The sequence below is a fragment of the Squalius cephalus genome (assembly GCF_949319135.1).
Source record: "Squalius cephalus genome assembly, chromosome: 8".
NCBI lineage: Eukaryota > Metazoa > Chordata > Actinopteri > Cypriniformes > Leuciscidae > Squalius > Squalius cephalus.
This window is the reverse complement of record NC_137129.1, coordinates 20,898,872-20,925,879: the sequence shown is the minus strand read 5'-3', so window position 1 is coordinate 20,925,879 and position 27,008 is coordinate 20,898,872. Positions and strand designations below refer to the sequence as shown.

Here is a 27,008-nt window from a genome sequence, read left to right as displayed (position 1 = left end):
TATTTGCAAACCATTAGCTAATGATTAATTTATCATTAATAACCATCACTTGAGTTTATAAAAGCTGTTTATTAAACACTTTACAAAAACACATTTCCATAACACATTACATTGTAATGTAACACCTTTAATTTTTTAACAGCAATTGTAAAGCAAGCAGCAGATTTATAAAAACACCAAGTCATAAAAAAAAAAAAAACGTGTGTTTTGTGGTAAACTCCTACACTGGATAGTGATGACGAATGTCTTTTAACAGTCTACCAAGGGGACCCTGGCTATGTTTGCCAGCCAGCCAGTGAGTCCATTCAATGACCGAGAGGTGTTGCTTCAGGATTTTTTCTGTTCTGTTTCCTCTAAGTCTCCAAATAGTAGACTTGTATTTTAGCCATGCTCTCTCTCGATGCTGGGTGTGGGCTCCACTATGGGGATCCACGAACCACTGTCTGTGATTTACTCTAAAGTGAGTGTAGCCCATGGCAGCTAATGCACCTCTATAAGCTCTCCATTCATCACTTATAATGGTGGTGCCAGGTCGCACATGCTTGACCACGATTGGTACAAGATTCTGCCTTCCTCTTCTCTTTACAAGTCGTAAGACTGGATGCCGTCGCTCATCCTTTACTCCTAGTATGCCGAAGACCCATTTTTTTCGTCTCCAAGTTGTGGCTGCCCTCCCTCTGCCATACTGTAATAAACGGAAAATTAAATTAGAACACGTCTAGTCTGCAAAGACCTGACACAAAAACAAAATATAACTCCATGGCAAAAGTAATGAAACGGCTTGCATTTAAGCACTTAAATATGCATATGCATGCTTAGCATGCCTATAATGGATCAAAATATGTATTAGATACTATTAATTACAAAAATAATTTGTCTCTGTTGTCATTTGCTCAAAGTTGGCAGAAGTTAGTATTAAAGAGGAGAGCAAATGCAGTTACCATGAATAATGATGACTGTCTTCAGCAGCACATAGTTTAAACAATTTTTTTTTTTAAATTGTTGTAATTAGGTTAACTTAATACACAAAAGTGATTATTAAAATAAAATACAGTGGAGATCAATATTAGAGAACAACCTACAATGTCTTAAATTTCGAGGTCATTTGAAGTTATCTGAACAGGAGTGAATGTGTCGTTTTTTAAGCATATTTCATATATTCTGAAGCGCAGTATAAAAACTTAAATGAGATACTTGAAAAGAACACTGATCAAAATTAGACAACACTGTCAGATACCTCCCAGTTTATTGTGTTAATCTGGCATCCAGTTTCTTAATTATCTGACACACCCTATTTAACTAGCAGCCTAATTTTACACTGACTTAGCAAGATAGTGAGCCGTTCTAAAGTGACTGAAACCCTCCGACAGCAGGTTGTCCAGATGAAGGCCAAAGGGATGACCCTTTTCTGCCATAGCAAGAGAAGTCGTAGTTCCAAGTCTGTGATTTCTAGAATATTGCATTTTACAATGTCTCTAACTCATTCAAGTCCCCCAAAAGGCTGGTCATCCACAAAAGACAAATGCATGAGAGGACAGGATAATGACGATCGGTTCAACACTGCAGCTGGAATCGCTTGTCAGTTCAGCGCTGAACAGGATAAGGATCTGCCTCGAAATACAGTTTCTCAACATTCAAGAGAATTTGAATTTGGACTGCAGTGACCAAAGCTCTCATCAAAAGACTAGAATAACTGTTGCTGAGGATCATGTTGAGTGGACCGAGGAGAACCGGTCCAAAGTTCACTTCAGAGATGAAAGCAAGCTGAAAGCATTGAAATAATTAAAGGGCCAGCCCAAAGACCTGATCTAAACCCGATTGAAAATTTCTGGAAAATCCTTTGTGACAAAGTTATGGCTAAGAAACCCACTACAGTTACCGAACTATGGAAGAGGAGAGGTCTCAAGATCACGGCATAGCAGTGTGAGAGACCGGTGATGTCCTATGGCCGCAGATGTGCTGAAGTCATTCAAAGAAAGGGCCTGTACACTTCCTACTAATATTTGACTGCTGTAATCGTCAGAAAATTTAGTTGTAATCTTTATTTGTGCTACAATCATTGCGGTTCTCTAATTTTGATCAAAATAAGTTTTTTTTTGTTGAAGTTCCTTTATTTAGCTTGTAAAACACTGTTCTACTAGCACGGTATGGCCACAACTAAAATTCCTTCAAATTTTGAATGATAAAGAACATTATTTCTGAAAAAAATCAAGTGTTCATAAATTGTTCACTAGTTTTGATCTCCACTGTAGGTTAATCCTTTGTGACTTCAGCATGTGAATATTCTATGGTAATGGAGAGAACACTGAGCTGTCACCCTTTAACTCACCTTACGTTTATGACGGAAGCTGCTTTCGTCAATAACAGCAAATTCTCTGTGATGTCCTATAATTTGCCCACTTCTTCTTGTATAACGCCTCATAGCACACTTGCAGACCTTTCTTAGAGTTGCAGCCATCTTGGACATAGTTCGGGAACTTCTTGCAATCCCATCTTGCATCATGTCGATTTGTCTGAGGTGCAAGCCCTGAGAAAACCTGGTAGTGAAGATAAGTGCATAGCTTAGTTATTTTTCAAATTACAGACTGCATTTAACATGCCCGGAAGTTATGTGGTGTTTTAGGTGTGATGACAGAAGAGACTGTTCATTTAAAAATAACAAAATTAGTATACAGCATCTGTTATATCAAGACTGGAGAGTATTTCTTTATTGAAAGCAAAGAATGGCACTGAAGGCTCTTCTCATTGGCAAAGATGTTTTAATTCTCCTACCAACTAGCTTTAGCAGGAGATTAATTCTGTTTCCTCAGGTATGGTTTGTTATTTGGATTGGTTGAAGTTAGTCCATGATAAACAGACATTCATCCAATCACCTATGTCTACCCTTTTGTAAATAGTTTAGGACGACAACCCAGATGGTTCTTGGAACAAACCATGTGGCATTTCAGGTTAGGTAAGATTATGTCAAATTCAGGTTTGGAGGTTTATTGTAAAAATGTATTCCTATATAGAACAATATGAAATCAACAATCTTTTTTTTTTTTTTTTTCTGGATTACTTCAAGGTCAGATATGTAAATACAGTCACGTGAAAAAGCGTTTTTTAATATACAATGTTTCTGTACTTTTTAGATTTAAAACAAAATGTCTCTCTCATGTTAAATGTCATGTTTAGGCCTAGTAATTTTGTTCTTAACCAAATGCAATTAAAACAAATGCATTGAATTAAACAAACTTAAACATAATGTGGTACATTTAATCCAGTATGGATATTCCAGGAAGTGACTCACATGAGTCATGACAGGTAAAAGAAAATCAGAACTATAAGGTACAGTAACTCTTACCTCATGCACACATCTACATTGCATTATGTCAAAAGATTAATTTGTTTTGTTGTAATTGGAAAAATGCAATAATAAATGTATTCCTTTTTTTTTTTTTTGTCAAAGTGTGCCAATAATCTTAATAGTTTTTATTTTTATGTAACTGTAAATTATTAAAGTTCCAATTATTTGTATCCTGATTGCGAAGTTACTCCCTAAGCCAGGTCAAACATGTAGCCTACTGAAGTCCACATGGGTTGGGGAAACAATGCTGACTTACCGGTAAATAAATGTCATCCATGAAGACAGGGATCTTTTTGAATTCTGAAATAGTGATTTTGCTCTGACAGTCCTACTGCATTTTCTGTCTCTGTGGCTTTTATGTCTGCATTCCCTGGATAAACCGTAAGGTAACATTAAATCAATGTTAAATACAATATCTAGATACATCATCTGTACTTTAAATGTAATTAAAAGTATGTATTGCTCTGTGACCATTTCTATTATGTAATAGCCAAAAAGAAATTTAGTTGTAAAATAGTTCACTAACAAAAGCATATAGACCAGGCACGGCGTTATGGGTGGGCCTGACGGGCCTAGGCCCACCCACTTTTTAACAGGCCCACCCAAAACTTTTCTTCAAAAAGAAAAAAAACTTTTAATATATTCTAAGTTTGTCAAGAATTATAAAAAAATGGCAATAAGCTCATCATTTGTGCTAAAATAGTCTAAATGTTTAGTTTTAAAAACAATTTTAAAAAGCTGTTATCTATTTTGATGTTTCTGCGCAAGTTCAGCAGACAGTGGTTCGGGTTTGTTCCGATCAGAGCGCATTTCTGAATATTCCGCACCGCTCGCTCATTTTCGCTCAACCCAGAATTGCCTGCTGCCTGGCTCGAAAATATGCGGAATATGTGCTGCCTCCGACTAATTTTTTTTTCTAGTCGACTAGTAGTTTTTCATATAAAGCCATTCGTGGACAAATCGTATATTATTTTAATTACTTAAACAGGATATGAGCGTTTACGTAATATAGCCGCACTCAAGCGCATGACCGCACACATAAAGCTTGCCACAAAAGAACGGGTAAAAGTAATGATTATGAATGTGTCTAAAATAGCAAGGAGACATTTAATTGTTTATGAATAAACTGGTGTTTTCTGTGTCGCTGCAAAGATGAAGTTGACGATGCGGACTCGCCATGAACGCCAGAGATGGATTGGAGATGGATGGAGATATGGATTACATAATCAGAGAGTAGCCTATTTCTTTTGGTTTGGAATATTTTCGTTTAAAAGTAGACATTTCAAGCTTTCTATAATAGATAGCCTATATTTCTAAAATCTGTGAGGCACAAGCTGAGTTTCGGCGCCCTCCAGTTAACGTGCAATGCAAGTGATCGTGTCGGTGCCTTATTATTGTCTGCTATATATTTGCTTCTCATTTATTAAATACAGGTAATTGGTTGATAAAACATTGATCAAAATTAAGATACAATTTATAAAAAACGAAAACCTTTTAAAAAGAGTCTTTCTACAAAAAAAAAAAAAAAACTCAATGAAGTGGTCAAAATCATATGGAAGCTTGTTTCCGCCACTGAATAAAACATTTTAAAAGATAATTGGACTTTTTATCTCACAATTGCGAGTTTATATCAGGCAATTCTGACTTTATTTCTCAGAATTGCGAGATATAAAGTCAGAATTCTGACTTTTTTCTCGCAATTGCGACTTTATATCACGCAATTCTGACTTTATAACACATAATTGCGAGTTTATATCTCGCAATTCTGACATCTTTTCTCAGAATTGTGAGATATAAACTCACAATTGTGAGATATAAAGTCCAATTCTAAGGGGGAAAAAAGACGGACTTTTTTTTTTTTTTTTTTACCTCAGAATAGTTTATATCTCACAATTCTGACTTTATAACACGCAATTGCGACTTTATATCATGCAATTCTGACTTTATATCTCCCAATTGCGTATTATAAAGTCAGAATTGCGTGATATAAAGTTGCAATTGCGAGAAAAAAAGTCAGAATTCTGACTTTATAAGACGCAATTGCGACTTTATTTCACACAATTCTGACTTTATATCTCGCAATTCTGACTTTATAACACGCAATTGCGACTTTATTTCACGCAATTCTTACTTTATATCTCGCAATTCTGACTTTATAACACGCAATTGCGACTTTATTTCACGCAATTCTGACTTTATATCTAGCAATTCTGAGAAATAAAGTCAGAATTGCGAGATGTAAACTCGCAATTGTGAGATAAAAAGTCGCAATTATCTTTTTTATTATTATTATTTTGTGGCGGAAACAAGCTTCCATAAAATCATGTCTTACCCACTCCATGTCATATCTTTCTCGGCGACCAGCGCCGTTGCTCGGAGGGCGCCAGCGCCTCTGCCTCGCGAGTGGATGATAGCCCTGAAGACGCCTATCAATGGTATACCTTTAGTGGTAGCACACCTTTAGTTAAGTTATACCTTAAGAGTCTTCGTAGCGCACTAAGAGACAAAGCCAGGCATGATGCGTAATGGAGATTCCAAAGCGCTCTTCTTTGGTCAGAACCATGGAGAGCGATCGCGAATAGTTCCGTCTTATGCACCGAAACTTTTTACAATGCAACAAAATATTCAAAGAGCATCAAGCTATTAAAATCTATATTATGTATACTCACAGATAATATAACAGTATATTAGTCAATAATTTGTATTAGGTTAAACAGTGATTGGATAACGTTTTTAATTTAAGGCCCACCCACAATTGGTCTGGCCCATCCAAAACTGGAATCCTGGCGCCGTGCCTGATATAGACTACTACAGTCTAACTAGGCTGCCAATGACAGATTCTCACCCCGGAGTTAAAAAACATATTGGCTCAGGCCTTGAGTCAGTACGGAGGCAGGCCTCATCTCCAGAGGATCGAGGGAGCTGTTGAGGCAATTTTATACGGGCTCAAAGATGAAATGTACATAGTGGAACAATTATCTTTAATCCGTGAGAAATTAATCGACGAATCATGCGAGGAAATAATTTACACGGCTGTGGATAAATGGAAACTTGCCGTATCTGAAGATCCGGAGATCACACAGGTTTAAAAATGGGAAACTTCTGCTCTACCTCATGGATTACAAAATATTTCTTTAAATCACGTGTTAAATGTGGAATATCTAACCTGCTCCATAAGATTATCCGGAATAATTGGGCTACAAATATCGACGTGGGTCCGGATGAAAAACGACTAATGGAATTAATGAAAGGCGTACGTGGATTATCGGACGAATGGAATCATATGGTAAACATGTCTCTTACCTGTGACAACAACACGTGTGTGGTTATTAAAAAAATTCTCGATCTAATGCCTGAGTGTCAGAACTCTCTTAGAATAGGAGATATATTTTGTCTTTGTACGTATGTAACTGATGTGTGCAGTTTGTTAAGTAACGAAAACCCCGATGTATGTAATATTATTGATTTCTTAATCGAGTACATTCTGGAGAAGAATTTTGAAACGTCTGTGAAATTTTATTTTGTTGTTTGTGTGGTATAATGCACATTATACATGTTTGTAACTTTCTAATAAAAGAAAAAAATATTTTTGTTGTTTGGAAATGTTTTGTGTAACGTTATATTGCAAAATAAATAAAAAAATGTTTGTGACTTTTTATATTGTGAAATAAAAAATGTTTGTGACTTTTATATTGTGAAAAAAAATAAAAAATAAAAAAAATAAATACTGAACAAATTTGCAACTCAATTCATTATGACTGAAATCTCATAGCGTTGACATGGCAGAACTTATGAAAAATATCTATTACGACCCATCGAATTCTGGCGCTTTTGGAGGTAAAGATAGATTAAAACAAGCTGTATTAGAACAACACGGTGTAAGACTGTCTGATAATGAAGTGTCCAAATGGCTCGCTAGTCAGGACACATACACTCTGCATAGAACTGCGCCAATTGATACTTTGCACGTGACGTCACAAGTACTGGCTGGCGGGCAAGAACGTCGTTCTCCAGCAACGAAACCCAGTAAACTAATCAAGGGTCGCCAGTTTTACTATACAAAAGTTGGTGTTTTGAGGCGTAAACGACATGCCAGATAGTTGTTGTGCAATTGGATGCACTAACCGCAGATGAGATAAGCAACCTTCACAGTATAACGTTACACGTCTGTGCAAATTACCATCAAAGGTAATTTCAACATTTGTTTGAATACAATGGGTGTATGATCATGTAATTAATCGTGTCTTTAAGTTACTGTAGTTTCGTCAATCAACACCACCAGTATTCACCAGCTGGTTCGGCGAGTCAGCTGTTTGTGTTATGAATCTAAGCTAGACTAACTGTAACGTTACGTTCACACCGCCGCCAGCAAGAGCGGCAAAATTCATTGAAAATGAATGATTTCCGGGCACTTTGACGCTCTCGCCGGTGGCGGTGTGAACGTACAGTAACAGCTGTCGTCTTTTGCTAACAATAACATAAGTGTGTGATAGGTTGTTTTGAGGTTTGCGATATCTATGATTTTCATTGAGAACCAGAGATGACCCAACAGTAGAGCTAACGTTAGATTATTTACGGAGGAATTATTACTGCTCGATTATCTTTAAAAAACTTGTCTGCTTTACACAATTTAGCTACCTTGGAGTTAATCCTAGTCCATATGCAGCTAGCTCGCTAACAGACTTGATAGAAAGACCTGGAACTACAGGACTCTACGTTGAAAATACCCGTTTGTTGCCCGCCAGGTATCCGTGGTAGTCACGTGACTGCAAAGTATGGGAAAGACCAACAATTTCAGGCCGATTTAGTCGATATGTCCGCATACGCAAAAGAGAACGACAATATCAAGTTTATAATTACCATTATAGACGTTTTTAGCAAGTACGCGTGGACACGGGTGTTGCGAAATAAATCCGCGTGTGAAGTAACTAAAGCATTTTTGTCAGTTTTGAAAGAGGGGCGAATTCCCATCAAGTTACAGACAGATAAGGGTACAGAGTTTTTCAACAAGCCTTTTGAACAGATGATGAAAAAATATAATATAACACATTTTTCAACAGCTTCTGAATTAAAAGCGAGTGTAGTCGAAAGGTTTAATAAAACTTTAAAAGGACGAATGTGGCGCTATCTTACATCGATAAATTCCAGACGCTACTGTGATATTCTACAAGATTTGACAGAGGGGTATAACAGTTATCACAAGTCCATTAAAATGCGACCGTTGGATGTAAATAAAGAAAACGAATCCATGGTATTCAGCAATTTATACGGGAAAATGCGTAAAGAGACACCCGTCTTTAAATTCTCAGTGGGCGACGTGGTCAGAATATCTAAAGTCCGGAATATATTTGCCAAAGGCTATGAGCAGAACTATACCGAAGAATATTTTACAATAGCATCTTGTATACCCAGGGAGGTACCTGTGTATAAATTACAGGACTATGATGGCGAGATAATACAGGGGTTTTTCTACGAAAAAGAACTCCAAAAAATTATTGTGGGCGATGATAAATCATTTAAGGTCGAAAAAATTTTGGATAAAAAGCGACGTGGAAAAGCCATGTACGTTTTGGTGAAATGGTTTGGATGGCCATCGAAATTCAATAGCTGGATTCATGAAAAACAGGTGATTGATCTTCACTCTCCTTTAAAACCCTAGGAGAGTCGCTCGCGTTCTCATTTATACAAAAACATGTCTGAGGAGGAGGGGTTTTACGTCACCCTACCGTGCAATGCATCAGGGCATGTTTACCCTGAAAATCAGATAGCTAATTACAGAACTAGACTGGCAAGAGCAATACATTTAAAAGGATTGGGAAGTGGCGCTGGTAGAGTTTCACTATCCAAAAACTTGGCATACTTTCAACGAGGAAGACGCTGCTTTTATCATTGAATGCGACCAATGTTTGAATGACGATGAACGCAGTAAAGTGCGAGGGGATCTTAACATTCAAACTTTCAGGAAGGCCCTAAAAATATCTGCGAATCATAATACTGTAAAACATGGGTATTTTGAGGATATTTCAGTATTACTCAAGGAAATAAACGCAACTCTTCCACCGCGGGTGCAGCTCAGGTACGATAATATAAAGAACTAGAATGTACATTTCCTGAAGAAAATGTGAAGTGGTGCTTGCAGTGGCAAAACTCGCCACTCGGTTGCTAGAGTGTGGTACATGATTGCATACAAGCCAACAAACATGTCTGTATGATGTTCTGGTGCTGAGATATGGCTTATTCATGTTGTTCAGGTGGTTGCTAGGGTGTTGCTAGGGTGTTCTGTGTGGTTACTAGGGCTTTGCTGGGTGGTTGCTATGGTGTTCTGGGTAGTTGCTATGGTGTTGCTAGGCGGTTGCTAGGGTGTTCTAGGTGGTTGCTAGGTGGTTGCTAGGGCGTTGCTAGGCAGTTGCTAGGGTGTTCTGGGTGGTTGCTATGGTGTTGCTAGGCGGTTGCTAGGGTATTCTGGGTGGTTGCTAGGGTATTCTGAGTGGTTGCTATGGTGTTGCTAGGTGGTTGCTATGGTATTCTGGGTGGTTGCTATGGTGTTGCTAGGCGGTTGCTAGGGTATTCTTGGTGGTTGCTAGGGCGTTGCTAGGCAGTTGCTAAGGTGTTCTGGGTGGTTGCTAGGCGGTTGCTATGGTATTCTGGGTGGTTGCTAGGGTGTTGCTAGGCAGTTGCTAGGGTGTTCTGGGTGGTTGCTATGGTGTTGCTAGGGTATTCTGGGTGGTTGCTATGGTGTTGCTAGTTGGTTGCTAGGGTATTCTGGGTGGTTGCCAGGGCATTGCTAGGCAGTTGCTAGGGTGTTCTGGGTGGTTGCTATGGTGTTGCTAGGCAGTTGCTAGGGTATTCTGAGTGGTTGCTAGGGCGTTGCTAGGCAGTTGCTAGGGTATTCTGGGTGGTTGCTATGGTGTTGCTAGGCGGTTGCTAGGGTATTCTGGGTGCTTGCTATGGTGTTGCTAGTTGGTTGCTAGGGTATTCTGGGTGGTTGCTAGGGCATTGCTAGGCAGTTGCTAGGGTGTTCTGGGTGGTTGCTATGGTGTTGCTAGGCGGTTGCTAGGGTATTCTGGGTGGTTGCTAGGGCGTTGCTAGGCAGTTGCTAGGGTATTCTGGGTGGTTGCTATGGTGTTGCCAGGCGGTTGCTAGGGTATTCTGGGTGGTTGCTAGGGCGTTGCTAGGCGGTTGCTAGGGTATTATAGGTGGTTGCTATGGTGTTGCTAGGCGGTTGCTAGGGTATTCTGGGTAGTTGCTAGGCGGTTGCTAGGGTATTCTTGGTGGTTGCTATGGTTTTGCTAGGCAGTTGCTATGGTATTCTGGGTGAATGCTAGGGCTTTGCTAGGCAGTTGCTAGGGTGTTCTGGGTGGTTGCTAGGCAGTTGCTAGGGTGTTCTGGGTGGTTGCTAGGCAGTTGCTAGGTGTTCTGGGTGGTTTGCTAGGGTGTTCTGGGTGGTTGCTAGGCGGTTGCTACGCAGTTGCTAGGGTGTTCTGGGTGGTTGCTATGGTGTTGCTAGGCAGTTGCTAAGGTGTTCTGGGTGGTTGCTATGGTGTTGCTAGGCAGTTGCTAGGGTGTTCTGGGTGGTTGCTATGGTATTTTTGGTGATTACTTGAGCATTTCTAGACATTGCTAGGGTGTTCAGGGTGGTTGCTAAGGTATTTTTGGTAGTTGCTATGGTGTTACTAGGTGGTTGGTAGTTTTCAAAGATGGTTACTATGGAGTTTTTATAGAGTTCTTAAAATCTAACGAGTGCCTTCAGTACTATGGCCGAATAGGCACAAGCATGGAGCGATATCGCAAGGCCACGAGAGTAAAATTGCTTTAAAAAATAAAAAATAAATAAAAAAAGTTTTTTTTTTGGTTTAGGGTGGTTGCTAGGGAGCTCTTAGTGGTTGCTAGGGTTCTGTAACTGGTTGCTAGGGTGTGGCTATGAAGATTTTAGGCCATTACTTATTGGTTGCTTGATAATATAAATCCTCTGAGGGAGAGAGAGAGGGAGAGACGCAGGGGTGTCAGGCCCTTTGGAGTCTGTGTGTGTGAAAAAGTCGGTTTGGATTTGAATTTTTTGGAATGCCCAATGTTAAGTCAATGGGACTTTTTTGGACGCTTTTTCGTCCGCTGTGCGACCATCGTACACCCGATCGCTTAGAAAAGATATAGCACACCTCTCCTAAATGAGCCGGTCGATTTGACACCTCACTCAGGGGTCTGAGACAAACGGTGTGGGGCGAGTTACGCGCCAAACTTTTGTCCAGAATTAGTATGAGCAATAACAATAGTGTTGCTTTGAAAAGCACCACTAATAAGATCTCTCTGAAATCAAATCAGAGGGCATCGCTAACGTTTTACGGAAAGCTGGCCATTATTCTAGGATTAAAACCAGGCGTTCCTATAGAAAATGTAAGCAGTACGGATGAACACGAAGACGCGCGCACATACGCACCACACCAGGCTGATATAAGTGGAGGATTTTACACTCTATTTGTATACATAGATATAATAGAATATCAAGCAGTCGGGGACGCGTATGTTCCATTATTAGATTGCCACAGTAGCGTTACACCGTGTCTACACCAGACACAATAAATGGACCATTGCAAAGCACTTGGACTATGTCAGAAATAGAAAGGGGAATCAGTTTACTGTCGGGAATTTGATGTGTCACATCGCGTTGCGCCGCATCAAGTGTAGACAATACTGATTATAATGGGTTATATTGTCTTTGACGCATCGCGTTACGCCGCTCGCGCCCGGTGTAGACACGGTGTTGTGTTAGGTGGGGAAAGTTACCATGTATATTGACATAAAATAGCAATTTAGATGTCAAATAAAATCGTACCAAGGGAAATTTACAATTCTAATAGAACACATAACTTACCAGTGAAAGCCGTCTGATGTATCATGTCGTCTTTTCATCTTCATGCGACGGCCACATATCCGACACAACATCTTCCTTGCTAGAAGTCTCTTTTTCTGAAGCCATTTTATGAGTCGTGCAGTAGTCCTCTTAGTTGGCTTATCGATGAGCAGAAGTAAAAGCTCTGTCGTTAGATTCATGTTCTTTTTTTGCTTTTTCTTTTTTTACAAGCAGTAATAAAAATAATAAAAAAATACAGTACATAAAAACAACCAAGCCTCAACCTCAACACTGATGACTTCTTGAACTCATGACCTTGAATTTAGCCGCGAAAATGCGGACTCTTGGTAGTTACCATTTTCGCATTTCCGGGGGGTTTTCAGTATCGGAAGTATTAATAATAAATGCACGACACTGTTTCTACGACTTTTGGAAACATCGCAATAGCGTTAACTAGTTTTTATATCAAGGTAGTGGTATAATTAAACATTTTAAAATGAAAAGATTATAATCTTTGTTATGGGTGGCACTAGAGGTTGCCTGATTCTTTTTTCAGTCAGAAAATCTGCCAATTAACTTTCACACCATACAAACTGTGAACATTTATAATTTTAAATAGACATAAGGGGTTACGTTTTTTAAATATTTTATTGGTGACAAAGTAACTTTAAATAGATAACATATGCCAGAAAATACATGATTTTTAACTTATTTTTTAACAAAATAGTAGATAATCTAAAATAGTGAAGACAATAAATGTTTTGTGTAAAGTACTGTTTATATTATTCATTCAGCCACGTTTTTTAAATCTTGCGTACGAAGTAACTGTTACAAGAAAAGCAAGCCATGCCACCATCTGGTCACCTACACGAACTGCATAGCAAACCGAACAGAATAGAACATGAAGGGGGGTGTAAATATTTTACGAATTTTAAACAAAGTTCAAATATATGGAACAGCACCCACTCTGACATTAGTTACATCATTTGACAACTGCAAAGATGTACAAGATCCACCTGAGCTCCACGTTGAATAATTTTATTTTATTAATTGCGGTAAGCTTCCATAAAAACGTGTATATATATATATATATATATATATATATATATATATATATATATATATATATATATCAAGTACAAGTATCGCAAACTGGAGGAAGCCAACTGGATGGAAATTGTTTTCATGTCAGAATATGTCTACTCGGCCACCCCCTTACTCTACTCTCCCTACTCCTCAGAGATGCCAGTCCGCAAACCTGCTCAGTTGGAGGAGGTGGAGAATGATGTGCAAGGTAGGTGTCTAAGAGTAATGATTTGACAAAACATTGATTGCACCAGTTGAGCCAGACTTCTTCTGAGAAAAAACCCTACAGTACTTTTTTAACCTTAGGAAATAGCAACCAAAAATGAAAATTCTCTCACAATTTACTTTCCCATATCATCCAAGACATCTGATTTTCTTTATTCTGTTGGATTTAAATGAAGATATTTAGGAAAACAGTTATTTAAGGTCATTTCAGTGCAAGTGAGTGGTCACCAAAACTTCAGGTGACTTCAATCTTTTCTGAAGCAATCCAAATGGTTGTAGGTGAGAACAGCCCACAACATAACTAATTTTCACTGTAAATATTTGTATTAACAGCCATCAGCATTCTTCCATCAAAAAGCATGTGGATGACTGAAGATGTTTGTTGCAAAGTTATATTATAAATTGGGGATTTAAACAGTGCGCAAAAACAAATGTAATTGTTCTGTCATTAATCTTTAAACGCATAGCAATTTGGATCATTTTGCCCTTGTTTAAATAATCTATCCATCAAACATTTATACCATCCCCAAGTTTCAGCTTGTCATTTTTGATGATTTTCTACTTTTAATTGTTATTTATAATAGAGAATTTTATATCTTTGTATTTTAAATGTCAATTTAATTTCATCCATCCATGACCCCAATTCCAAAAGTTTGGATGTTTTGTAATTTGTTAATTCTCTTTAAAGGGATAGTTCACCCAAAAGTGAAAAGTACCCTCTGATTTACTCACCATCAAGCCATCCTAAGTGTATATGACTTTCTTCTTTCAGACAAATACATTTAGAGTTACATTAAAATAAAATATCCTGGCTTTAGCCCAAGCTTTATAATGGCAGGGAATGGCCCCATCCCACTTGTGTCTATAACTTAACTGTCGAAATGTAGGATGTAGCGTACATTGTGTAAGTTACACTTTAGAAGCAAGTTGAATCATATAGCCATTTTGTCTGTTTAATTATGGATATTTGTCTTGCACAAACCCATCAGTCTAGACCCCCGGAGCTGTTTGGAGTATGTTTATGATGGATGGATGCACTTTTTTGAGCTTCAAACTCAGGGGTGTCCCCATTCACTGCCATTATAAACATATTTAACACAGCAGGATGACTGTTTCTCATGCAGTGCTGTCTGAGGGGTCAAAGGTCACATGCATTAAACAGAGGTTTCCTGCCTTGCCCTACACGGATTGAGTTTTCTCTTATGGGATGAATATAGTATCAAAATGATTAACACGTGCAAGCAAACTTATCAATGAACTTGATACATGTTGCAGAAATGTTTTATCCATGCCTTTCAACTTGTGTGTGCAAAATCCAAAATCACATGAATGTGCAGCATTTTGTACAAATAGAGACATAGTTGTTAATACAAAACCTCGATTTTGTATTAAGGTAGGCCAGAATTTGTGCATGCAACAAGTAAGATGTGTATTTGTGGATGAGGTGACACGTAATGCCTGTTTCTCAAGTTACATCTGTGTGTGGATCGTGCACGGCGAAACCCGCGAAATGAAAGTCTCAAAATCGAAATGAATCAAATAGGATCGACTCAGAAACGAGTCAATGAATGCACGCGTGTCACCTCATCCACAAATACACATCTTACTTGTTGCATGCACAAATTCTGGCCTACCTTAATACAAAATCGAGGTTTTGTATTAACAACTATGTCTCTATTTGTACAAAATGCTGCACATTCTTGTGATTTTGGATTTTGCACACGCAAGTTGTATTGTATTAGTTTAAATGTAGTGACTCACATTTGTGAATGTGTCAAATAGATGGGTAGTTGTGCACACATTAATAATTAGCACCAGGCCTATTCATTTGTAGTTGTTTGTGTGTGGGTTGTGAAATGCTTAAAAACAGTGAAAAGAAAGTCTCAAAATCCAAATGAATCACATGAGATTGACTCAGAAAAGACGTCAATGAATGCACGCGTGCCACCTGATCCACACATGCACATTTTATTTGTTGCATGCGCAAATTATGATACACTAATACAAAGGAAAACATTTGTATTCACAATAATGTCTCTATTTGTACAAATTGCTTCACATTCATTCAATTTTTAATTTTGCACACGGAAGTTGAAAGGCATGGATAAAACATTTCTGCAACATGTATCAAGTTCATTGATAAGTGTGCTTGCACGTGTTAATCATTTTGATACTATATTCATCCCATATTCTCTGGATTCCCTGAATCTTCTCACAATATTATGAATGGTAGATGGTGAAACACCTAAATTCTTTGCAATTTTGCATTGAGAAATGTGATTTATTTTTTTTAATTTTTTTTCTGACAATTCTGTCATGAAATTTAGCACAAAGTAATATGCCTTGATCCAGTTTTCCTGGCAAAGATGCACATTTTACATCCAATCACCTATTACCAATTCACCTGCTTATTATGGACAGTTTTAAAACCTTTTAACTGGGATATTCTTTCATCTTTTCACTTTTATTATGACTCTGTCCTAACGTTTTTGGAGTGTGTTGCAGCCATAAAATTAAAAATGTATGTGTGTGTGTGTGTGTGTGTGTGTATATATATATATATATATATATATATATATATATATATATATATATATATATATATATACAAAATACATTTAAGTTGGTCCGTGAAAACATTGGAAATCTTTAGTACTTTTGTAATTTAAGTAAAGGTTAAAAATAATGAACCAATCACAGATTCTTGATTTTATTGCATTTTTCAAAACATCCCAACTTTTCTGGAATTATTGGGTTGTATCTATCTACCTATAAAGATAGTTTAGTTAGTCAATCAGACTGTCTTATACTATTTTCTTATTGTGATGATAAATGTCTGTGTAAATGTCTCAACAGGATAGCCTGTTGTGATAAAATGTTGAATGTTGGAAATACTACTATTTTAGAAATTACAAATTAAAGAAAGGATATTACAACTTTCCTATGAATGAGACAAGGGGCTGCATAAAACTTTTATATTTCTGATACTATGCAAATATTTCCTTGTCACCTGCACACTTCGTTCATGCCTACATATTTTTCTTTGATTTGTCTTTTTAGAAGAGGCTCCAACTGCCCATATAACTCTTTCCAAAACAAAACAGACAGTATAGATGCTGAAGACGAAGATCCAAGCTCTGGAGGAAAAAGTGGAGTCTTTGACTGAAGAGAGAAACTTTCTCAGAGAGAGACTGGAAGATGGTAAGTTCCCCCTTCCCTTCCTGTGGAACAAATTGGGAATTACTGATTATTGTGCCATAAAGAAAAAAGGTTACTCAAACATGTAAAAAAAAAAACAAAAAAACAATGCCTCAACTCATAATTAACTCATACTGTTCACTTTATTTAAAAACAGTTGCATTTGGTAATTTTCATGAGAGTACATGTACTTCCTGTGTGAGGATGCCTGAAGAATACACATTTAGGATTAAGTCACTTATCTTCTAAGTTAATATAATATATATATATATATATATATATATATATATATATATATATATATATATATATATATATATATATATATATATATTAGGGTGGCCCTTAAGTGTCCGAAAAAAATTTTTTCCGTTTTTCTGCAGCCTGACCCCCTAGATTTGTTCCATTTATGCTAAAAACACCCCAGGAAAAAAATGGGCCAAAAATATTAATATTTAGAGGTAGCTCAAGCACATCAAAGTTCGCTGTTTTTGTAGGCAATTCTACAAGTCAGCAAAATTCTTCATTCTAAAACATTTAGCATTGAGCATTGAATTCAATACTATACACAGTTTGCAGAATGCATCAAATCACATAGCCTATTACTTGATCACAGTTCAATGTGAGTACTTTATTAATTATTTAACCAAATATATCTTACACAACATAAATTTGACTATTGTAAGATAACTGATGATACGCATCTTTTAACAGGTAGTCCAGGCAAAGTAACTCATTTTGGAGCCCAAAATAGAACTAATTGTAAAATAATTTTTTTGCAGCTTAGATCATTTCTATGAGGTGTCCAGAACAACATACTAAAAGTCCTAAGAAATCCTAGTTGAGGAAATATGTTAAATTCTCATCAATCCGAGATGTGTGCCAATAAGGCCAGGCAACAATACACGCCAATGGGGCTATTTTTTCCTTTACTCCTATCAAAATGAAACTTTACCCAATGAAAGTACCCACAAAAAGTAATTTTTTTTGTATTACAAGTTTCTTTGAAAATTAATTTTAATATGCAAATGAGCTATACACTAATCGAATATAGGCAACCCAAAATACACCCGCATAGGCTTAATTTTTTCCTTTACTCCTACCACAATAAAACTTTACACAGTGAAAGTATACATGAAAAGTAACATTTTTGTTTTACAAGTTTATTTGAAAAATCTATTTTAAATATGCAAATGAGCTCAACACTAGGCCTACTTGACTTATGGCCAAGAAACCATAAAGTCACAAGTAGAAAAAACAGGGGCCAAATAACTAACACATTCATGTCCATTCAGTAAGGTAACCTATGCATAAACACGATAAATTTGAAGTCACTTGCCACACATACCTGGGTCACTTGCCACAAAAAGACTTATATTGACCTTAAGAATTGATTGCACAATCTTGCCTCCAGTTGCTTTCTAAATTCTTTTTTCTTTTTTTTTTGCGAACAAGCCTTACTTACCTAATGACATTCCCCCACAGATAACATCAGAAGAAAGTCAGAATAGCCATCTTAGTCATTAGTAACGTGGTGAGATTAAATTTTGGGCTGGTAGATTTACAAATGATTGGTATTGTTGGTAAGATTACGAGATTACAGGCAGAAGTCATTCTTACCAACTAAACGATTCACTCTCACACAGAAGACAGATGAAAAACCAGATAGACACACTTTCCAGACATTCCAACTCTTTAAAATAATTTTGCCAGACACCAAAACTGGTTCTCTTTTTGTAGTTAGCAAGTATTTCAGACCAGGCGGGCCACACTTCAGACTTCCACCGTTTGTAAAGTAGCTTTGCAGTGTTATGAGAAGCTAGCAACAGCAATATCTAGGTTAGTTAAAGAAAAAAAAGAAAAAACACCAAAAAGAACCCTTTTTGTTACCGACCCTGAAGACTATACAGGAGGGGGTTATACCCCTGGCAGGTACTACCAAGCCAGGCAGTTTTCAGGTTAGAGGCCAGTCTAAAAGCAGCATTGCCCTCACCCATTGGCAGTAAGATGATTGGATGAAGATCGGGCCGATGTATTTGTCATTCATGTGAATGGTGTTTCTGCCTATATGCAAATTAGGACATATTCAATAAGTGTGTCACACATGTGCATATTCAAATTCATTTCAAAAGAAACTTGTAATACAAAAAAAGTTACTTTTCATGTATACTTTTACTATGTAAAGTTTTATTGTGGTAGGAGTAAAGGAAAAAATTAAGCCTATTTGGGTGTATTTTGGGCATATTCAATTAGTGTATAGCTCATTTGCATATTAAAATTAATTTTCAAAGAAACTTGTAATACAAAAATTTTTACTTTTCGTGGGTACTTTCATTGTGTAAAGTTTCATTTTGATAGGAGTAAAGGAAAAAATAGCCCCATTGGGGTGTATTGTTGCCTGGCCTTATTGGCACACATCTCGGATTGATGAGAATTTAACATATTTCCTCAACTAGGATTTCTTAGGACTTAGTATGTTGTTCTGGACATCTCATAGAAATTATCTAAGCTGCCAAAAATTATTTTACAGTTAGTCTGTCATAAAACGCTACTTTGCACAGTTCAAAGTCAATAGTTCAGAGTTTCTTAACACCACGCATTTCTGTGAAAGTGGCTTTGTTAGCCCGTCGTTAACACAATTTATGCTTCTGCAAGAAATGCATAGAATATATTTTGTGCAAAATAGGTGTAAATTCAGAATTGCCATTAAATAAGCAAGTATGTAATTTATAGGGCTGTCAACTTTAGTCGTTTAGTCGACTAATCGGTCGATGCCGTCTTGGTCGACTGACATTCTCATTGGTCGACCAGTGGCATATATATATATATTTTTTTTTTTTCACCAATAAAGAAATTTTCATTGATTTACTCCTTGATATTTATTCCTTTATAAGCAGTTATATATTACTGTATTCTAAATATAATTAGCCTATGTTTTATCTCCAACTTTAAATGCTTTAATTTAGGCTTTTTTGTAACAGCGCCACAGTTTAGCGCACCACGTAGAACACTCGTAGAACACTGCTGCTTCGCGCTCAGTAAGGAATATAGTAATCTCTATGTGTCTGTCTGTCCGTTTGCATTTTGATTATTTCGAGAACCGTTCATCCAATCGACTTCACAAGGGAGTGTAGTGTCGCATTTGGTGCAATATAGACAGACACGCGAGACGCGACACGTTCAGAATTAATAGTAAACTACAGAACAGCGCGAGCGGGAAGCGGCGCACCTCATGCGAGCAGGGCTTATGGTGCGTTCAAGTCATCTCGTATAGATCGTATTTACGAGTTGAACGCACTTGAACGCCACCACAATGTCGTAAATATCAGTGGGGAGCTCGGGATTTTCTCTAAGCTCCGATCTTTACGAGTTGGGGGCGTGTCAGTGATTAACATGGCGGAATACACAATATTTAAAGGTATTTAGCTGTGATATTGTCAGACTTTTCTATTAACAGCTCAGTTAGCTAATCGCCAACACAGAATATGATAGTATTATAATATAACAATGCAACATATAACGATGTGTTGGCAGTGGCTTCATAAAATGAATTAAAAACATAAAAATACAAAGTACACCTGATGCACATTTCTTTGTTCTTCATTTTCTAGAACAAGAGTTTAAGAACCTTACTGTATTTTTGTGTAATTAATTAAGAGAAAGTACTCCACAATTTTGCTCCGACAAAAGTGACTTGAACGCACATGCCGTTATAAGCACGACTTCCCACCTCGTACGTACGAACTTCCCAGGAGGGCTTGAACGCACCATTATGCTCCGAGAACGGACACTGCACTAGTGATATAAAACGCACACAGTCTGTTAACTTAAGCAATACTTTTAAGGTAGTCTAATATTTTTCTGACTAACAAATTACTGACACAGTAAAGGGTAGATTTAAATAGAGAAAAACGAAATTTAAATAAAGAAAAACAAAATTTAAATAAAGAAAAAAACGAAATTTAAATAAAGAAAAAACGAAATTTAAATAAAGATAAACGAAATTTAAATAAAGAAAAAACGAAATTTAAATAAAGAAAAACGAAATTAAGTTAATTTAGATTTATAGCCTAATAACGGGTAAAAAGTCTAATACATTTTGTTTCTATTATTCTATTTTCCACAATGTCAAAGCAACAGCAGCAATACAAGCTTAGACATGCACTTCGGTCCATACAAACTCCGCTGTTCTGCGCTGAACACTCCCGTTGCTGGAACACTCAGTTGGTTCTATTTCTAGCATGCACGCGCTTTCCACGTGGCTCGAGCCGTGCCTGAGACGCGTGTCTCACGCAGGCAGTGTGCAAACTCCAACCTGTTAACATGGGAGCCGAAATAAAAACAGACACACCACAGCAGCTGAGACTCCCACGCCAGCAGCCAGTGTGTCGCCGGCCTTATTCAAGCGCGAATGAGAACTGTTTCGTGGGGGATCCCAGGTGTCAAAAAAAAAAAAAAGTTTATTCGTTCTTGTTTTATAAATGCTTTATGACAATTGTTTAATAAATGTTCAATCAAAATGCAAAAATGTTTTTTTTTTTTTTTTTTTGTCGACTAATCGTTGTGCAGGACAGGACTTTGGTCGACTAAGCATTTCTTTGGTTGACTACAGCCCTAGTAATTTAAATAGTTGAGATAAAATTAGGCAAGTGGTAATTATCACAAATTGAGCATAATAACTGATTATACAAAATGTCAACGTCATCGAGCCACCTCTAAATATTGTTCAAATGAGCTCATATTTTGCCTGAATTATTTTTTCATGTATTGGAACAACTTGAGGGGGTCAGACAATTATAAATCAAAACTTGAAAAATAAGGGCCACCTTAATATATATATATATAATAAAATATACAGGGCTTGCCATTAACTTTTTTTGCTCACCAGCCACTGTGGCTAGTGGTTTTCCAAAGTTACTAGCCAGTCAGCATTTTCACTGACCACAATTTTGACATCGATACCATGGGGGAAAACTGATATTGATATTTTTAATATTATCTCATGATTCCAATATCTCCATAATTTGGCAGCCGGTATTAGGCTGCTGTCTTTTTAAGACCTGACGCACGACCCATTATACTGAGTAATTATACAAAATCTGCAGGAATAAGTAAAATTAAGCGCAATACGCGCAGTCACACACTGAAATTCAAGCCCTGTAACAGCAACAATATTCAGTCGGAGCAAATGAAATGAGTGGATAAAGGGATGGTTTGTTTGTGAACTTGCTATTGGAGAGATCACAAGAGAACGATAAAGTGTAGATGGTATAGTTTCTGTTCTGCGGGAAATGTGTATTTGAAGTGCTTCAGATATTTCAGTATCAATAGACTACTATATATATATATATATATATATATATATATATATATATATATATATATATATATATTTATTTATTATTGTTATTATATATATTTTTTTTTTTGTATTTTTTGTATTTTTTGTATTTCAAGACTCAAAGAAGATATAACTATCTGTACATCCTATTTTGTCTCTCACAGCCCTTAAACTGAAAGCTGAAATTCCAGAACAGTCCCAGAACCCTACAGTATCCCAGCTGGAGTCATCTGAAGATACAACATCTTCAGATGACTCAAGCTCAGATTCATCAGAGCCTTCACGAAAGAAAAAGAAGGATAAAAAAAAGAAGAAGAAGAAATCAAAGAGAGCACAGGCCGGTGATTTCAAAAGAGGTACTACAGTACAGGTTACCATTGTGTCTTAATGTATTCACAGAGACCTATGTTGTTATAATCATTTTTAACCAGAAAACACTGTCTATTAGGGCTGGGCAGTTTGACCAAAAATCTTTATCACGTTTTTTTTTCTGGCGGTTTAGCTGTATATCACGTTTTTTTCACTGGACCTTTATTATGGCTAATTTTGCTTTAAGGAGTACAGGGAATGTGTATTGTAAGGACAAATAATAATAATAATAATAATAATAATAAAATCAGTTCATAAAGCTACCAGTTTAGTTTAAAATGTAATCAAAAGAAAATGTAATTACTTAAATTAATAAAAAAGTGTTTTACTGTGTGCAATTTCTGTAATTTCAATGAAGACCTTTTGAGTTTTTTTTTGATAAACGGTATTATTATTATTATCACTATTAATCGGAGTACACTCTACTGTACAATAGTAATAGCCTCTATTTTTGTTATTTCAAATCAAATGGCTCTACATGGTATGTGCAGTATTAAAGAGAGTTTGTTTTGTGAGTTAGTTACTGTTGTGTTAAAGTTGTTACTATTTGTGTAAGAAGGGTATGTAGTTAATAGAGGTCCGCCCTCGACACACTCTACCTAGCGCTCTTCATGGCCATTGAATAGATACTGCAGCAGTTTCAGCGGTATGGCGGTTTTTGAAAAATACATGTTGGTCTCGAAATTGAAACATGGTTTACTGCCAGCACTACTGTCTATATATTTAATAAATGCACCTTACTTCTTTTTAAGTCTCTCCATCATTGTGTAACTCTTTTAAAATTGGTTATAATTAGTGCTGTCAATCGATAAAAAAAAAAAAAAAACTATAATTAAACTATAAAACTGTAATTAAGCGTGATTAAAAACATCTGCGTTTTTAATATTTTAAATATTGTAATAATTTCACAGTTACTCTCCAAATTAATGTAGAAACAACTTAAATACGGTATATTTGAAATATTTGTTGTAATGGCATCTTTTTATGAAGCCTAGTATCACTGATATTAAAACTGCTACTGATGTCTCTGAAATTGTTTTTTTTTTTTAACATTAATGATACAGACATTCAGCATTACAGTATAATTAGAAGCTATATAAATTTCAAGTGAACTTAAAACAATCTTCACATAAACCTATTATAATTAACATAAACAAAAAAAATGAATCGCCTGCGTTAATGCACTAATTTTGACAGCACTAGTTATAATTGATCAGCTTTAATTAAAGCTACATGATTGAATAGTTTGGGTTAGATTGATTAAGCCAGTGCTATGGCCTTAAAAGTACCTTATTTGCATATATTTGTGTGAGTAGTGGCAGCATGCTTTGTCTATGGAATGATTTTCTCCTCATTTGCTTTTCTGTTCTTTCATGCATTTATTCCAGTACGAACTCCTGAGGAGTCCGTTTTGCGATACCACAAAGTCCTCCGACTTGTCAAAAGTGGCTCAACAAAGACAGATGCCTATAACAGCGTGGGAGTGGACCGAAACACAATTGTGAACCAAGCACCAATTTCAGAGCTGGCTGCAGCATCACTGTAAAAAATAAAAAGTTGAGTAAACTTAAAAAAATAAAGCAACCAGCTGCAAAGCATTTTTGAGTTTACTCAACTTCAGTGGTCGAAGTTCATCCAACTACCAGTCCAACTCAAAGAAACGAGTAAGCACAACTACAGAGGCCCTGAAGTTCAGTAAACTCAAAAAAGCTTTGCAGCTGGTTGCTTTACTTTTTTAAGTTGATTCAATTTTTAAATGTTTTAAGTTGATTCAACTTTTTTACTTTTTTAAGTTGATTCAACTTTTTCAAATATCTCACCCAGATACTTGTATAGCCTTCACATTAAGAATCCAAACGCAGGGAGTAAACCATACTGTAAATACAACACAATACAAAAGACATTGCTATCATTACAGAACTTATTTATTGACAAATATTCTGCAAAACAACACATTTTCTATTTGCATTAGGTACACATATTTTAAGGTGATGAAGTTCTATTCCACTCTTCAAAATTTATTTAAAAAAAAAAGACTATGCACAAAATTAGAGTACAAACTGGAATAAATAAATGCTCAACCTTACAATTATCCATATGGATTGCAGCTACTTGGACAATCTTTTGAAGGACTATGCAAAATAAATCAGCCTTGCGGAGCACTTTAGGTCAAGATAAATAAACGTTTCTTTTTCTAAACAAACTAAACAAATGTTTTCTTAAAAATTTTTTCAGTTACTACTGGTGTATTTTAATACTTTAGAATAGTTAACATTGGGGCCATAAATCAAGCCAAAGAGGAGAGTAACAACTGTGGCAAAGGTCTTGCACATTATCTGGCCCAATCTGCTCTTATAGTACTACAGAGAGGCACCTTATATTTGGGTTTGAGTGGATAGTGGCAACATCATCTTCAATGATAGTTAAGATCCTCATCTTCTCCCCTTGTGAATGTCTTCTGGCTCTGAGTCCTGCAGTAGAAAATAAATCAGCATAAAATTAGGGTCATTTATTTTATTTTATTGAATTATGTTAGACCACAGAGTGTTCCTAAAGGTCTGCTCATGTAACTTCACTTGAAAAGTAAAGGTGGTCATGTTTTTTAAGCATGTTCACATTCAGCCATAGAGCTAAAACTGATAAACGGAAAACATTTCCCAACTACAAACAATGCCATATCAGCATTGATGTGATTGCCTGTGGCACTCGTCCACAGCAGATTCCACGGCCATTCTGGTTTAATGCTTTTTATTTTAGGTCACCCAAAATCGTACATGTATTAAGGCACACATTCTGTTCGTCATCCAAAACTGGTCATATTGCATCAGTGAAGATTGGTTTAAATCACTAGAGTCACATGGATTACTTTCATGCTGCCTTTTCTTGTTTATATCTCCTATATTCATATTCTTTCATATTATATTAATTTTATTTACTCTGCTATTGCTACATTACTGTTTAACCTTATGATTGTGCACTGTATTGTTTTAACAGGTTAGATATCAGAGGGAATGTCTGTGACAGTGTTGTGAAGCAGTAATTTTCCACTGTCTTTGCTTTGGTAAAATAACAACATGTTGAATTTGTGCTATCAGGTGAAGTCAAACTGATCACTGAGAAAGTTTCAACTACGATTATTTAATAAAGTAATTTTTACCATGACTTTGTCTGTTGATGATAAGTTTTGTATATCACACAAAACCTATCTCTTAACAGCATCTGGTAAATAGGTGAAATATATCAGGTGTGAGTGTATATGCTGATGATCTTCTTACCAGGCAAGTCTTCAGGATGTTTCCAGACTTTTCCCTCATAAACAAAGGCAGACCTTTAAGAGTTGTAGACTTTCTTTGAGGAAGCACATTGGAGTTTCTGTGTCTGAAAGACAGAAAAACAAATACGGAACAAGTTATATACAAAGTGAAGCATGGGAATTACCTTGAAAAAGAGATGGCACCATTCAGACTTTAACCAGAGAGATATGATCACATGCAAAATAATTACTTGATGATCAAGTTGGTCTAGGAGGATCTTCATCTCATCTCCATACGCTCCACCACTTGCTCTGTACAACTAGATGTGTATTAATTTAACTAAGAGAAAAAGGTGCTCTTCGGATCAGTTTGTGTGATCCTGTAATACTCAGCAGAGAGCAGAGACCCTGAAAAAAAAAAAAAAAAAAAACCTTGTTGAAACAGTAAGAATTAAGTGTAGACCAACACAAGTAAATTCAGTTCAACTCACCTGATCTTTTAAAAAATAAAGGCCACTGTTTTAGCACATCCAAGGATCTTGTCACTGTACTGATGTTCTTTAGTCTAAAAAGGACAAATACAACAGAACAAAGATACATAATTTTATTAAACAAAACAACAACAAAAAAATCAGTTACAGTAGGTTAATTTAACATGTAGTAAAAATAATACAGAAATTGAATAATCAAATGTGAAAAAGAATCAATGCATAGTTTTCACTGTGTTTTTTAATTATTACAGATATTAAAGATACAAAAGTTAAGTTATTATAAGAGCAGTGAGCGATTTTGTCTTTTGTTAATTTATTAACATTAAGTATTTAGCCAAATATTTGTTTAAGGATACACAATATTTTTATCCTATTCACTTTAAAACATACCGCACACATACTACCCATTCTATTATTTAATATGCAAAGCTAACATACATATTTTTAACATAACACATTAGTTTTGCATATAGGCCAATATTATTACATTTTTCCTCTAAATTGTATTGTATTTAATTATATTGCACTACTATAGAAGAATGGCTGAGCCTCAACCTAAGCATGTACAAATTGTAACTGAAATTTGTATACGTGACAAATAAACTTGAAATTAAATTGAACGGACTGCGGTCACTTTAAGAGCTCATGGATCTAATACTGAAACATCTAGGTTTCACCAAATTGGTTATGTTCACTTAAGACATTGCCGACTGTGTTTACTTGAAAACTTTTTTTGTTTTGTTTTTTGTTATTGACATAATTGTACGTGTATGTCACTATTAAATCGCAATACGCCACGAAAGATAGCTGAATTCGCACTCAGATTCTATCCGAGTCCGAGAGAAGCGGAT

The 27,008-nt window shown here is 36.3% G+C and overlaps 1 protein-coding gene and 2 long non-coding RNA genes across 3 annotated transcripts; 1 reads left to right on the top strand and 2 right to left on the bottom strand.

Annotated features, from left to right (window-relative positions):
* Positions 1–408: 408 nt before the first annotated feature.
* On the bottom strand, positions 409–12,626 carry LOC307162635. Its single transcript, XR_013821950.1, has 5 exons — positions 12,550–12,626; positions 12,216–12,352; positions 3,603–3,716; positions 2,330–2,537; positions 409–685 (listed from the first exon to the last, which is right to left on the bottom strand). It is a non-coding gene; the product is annotated as an uncharacterized lncRNA (long non-coding RNA).
* Positions 3,053–24,670, top strand: LOC307162633 (uncharacterized protein). Its single transcript, XM_079878096.1, has 5 exons — positions 3,053–3,903; positions 11,880–13,488; positions 16,566–16,706; positions 22,209–22,400; positions 23,802–24,670. Exons 3-5 carry the CDS (start codon positions 16,619–16,621, stop codon positions 23,957–23,959), a joined length of 438 nt encoding a protein of 145 aa, XP_079734222.1. The 5' UTR covers positions 3,053–3,903; positions 11,880–13,488; positions 16,566–16,618; the 3' UTR covers positions 23,960–24,670.
* A 134-nt stretch (positions 24,671–24,804) lies between these two features.
* LOC307162639 lies at positions 24,805–26,208 on the bottom strand. The gene is made up of 3 exons (XR_013821954.1): positions 25,918–26,208; positions 25,689–25,791; positions 24,805–24,884 (listed from the first exon to the last, which is right to left on the bottom strand). It is a non-coding gene; the product is annotated as an uncharacterized lncRNA (long non-coding RNA).
* Between the last annotated feature and the right edge of the window lie 800 nt (positions 26,209–27,008).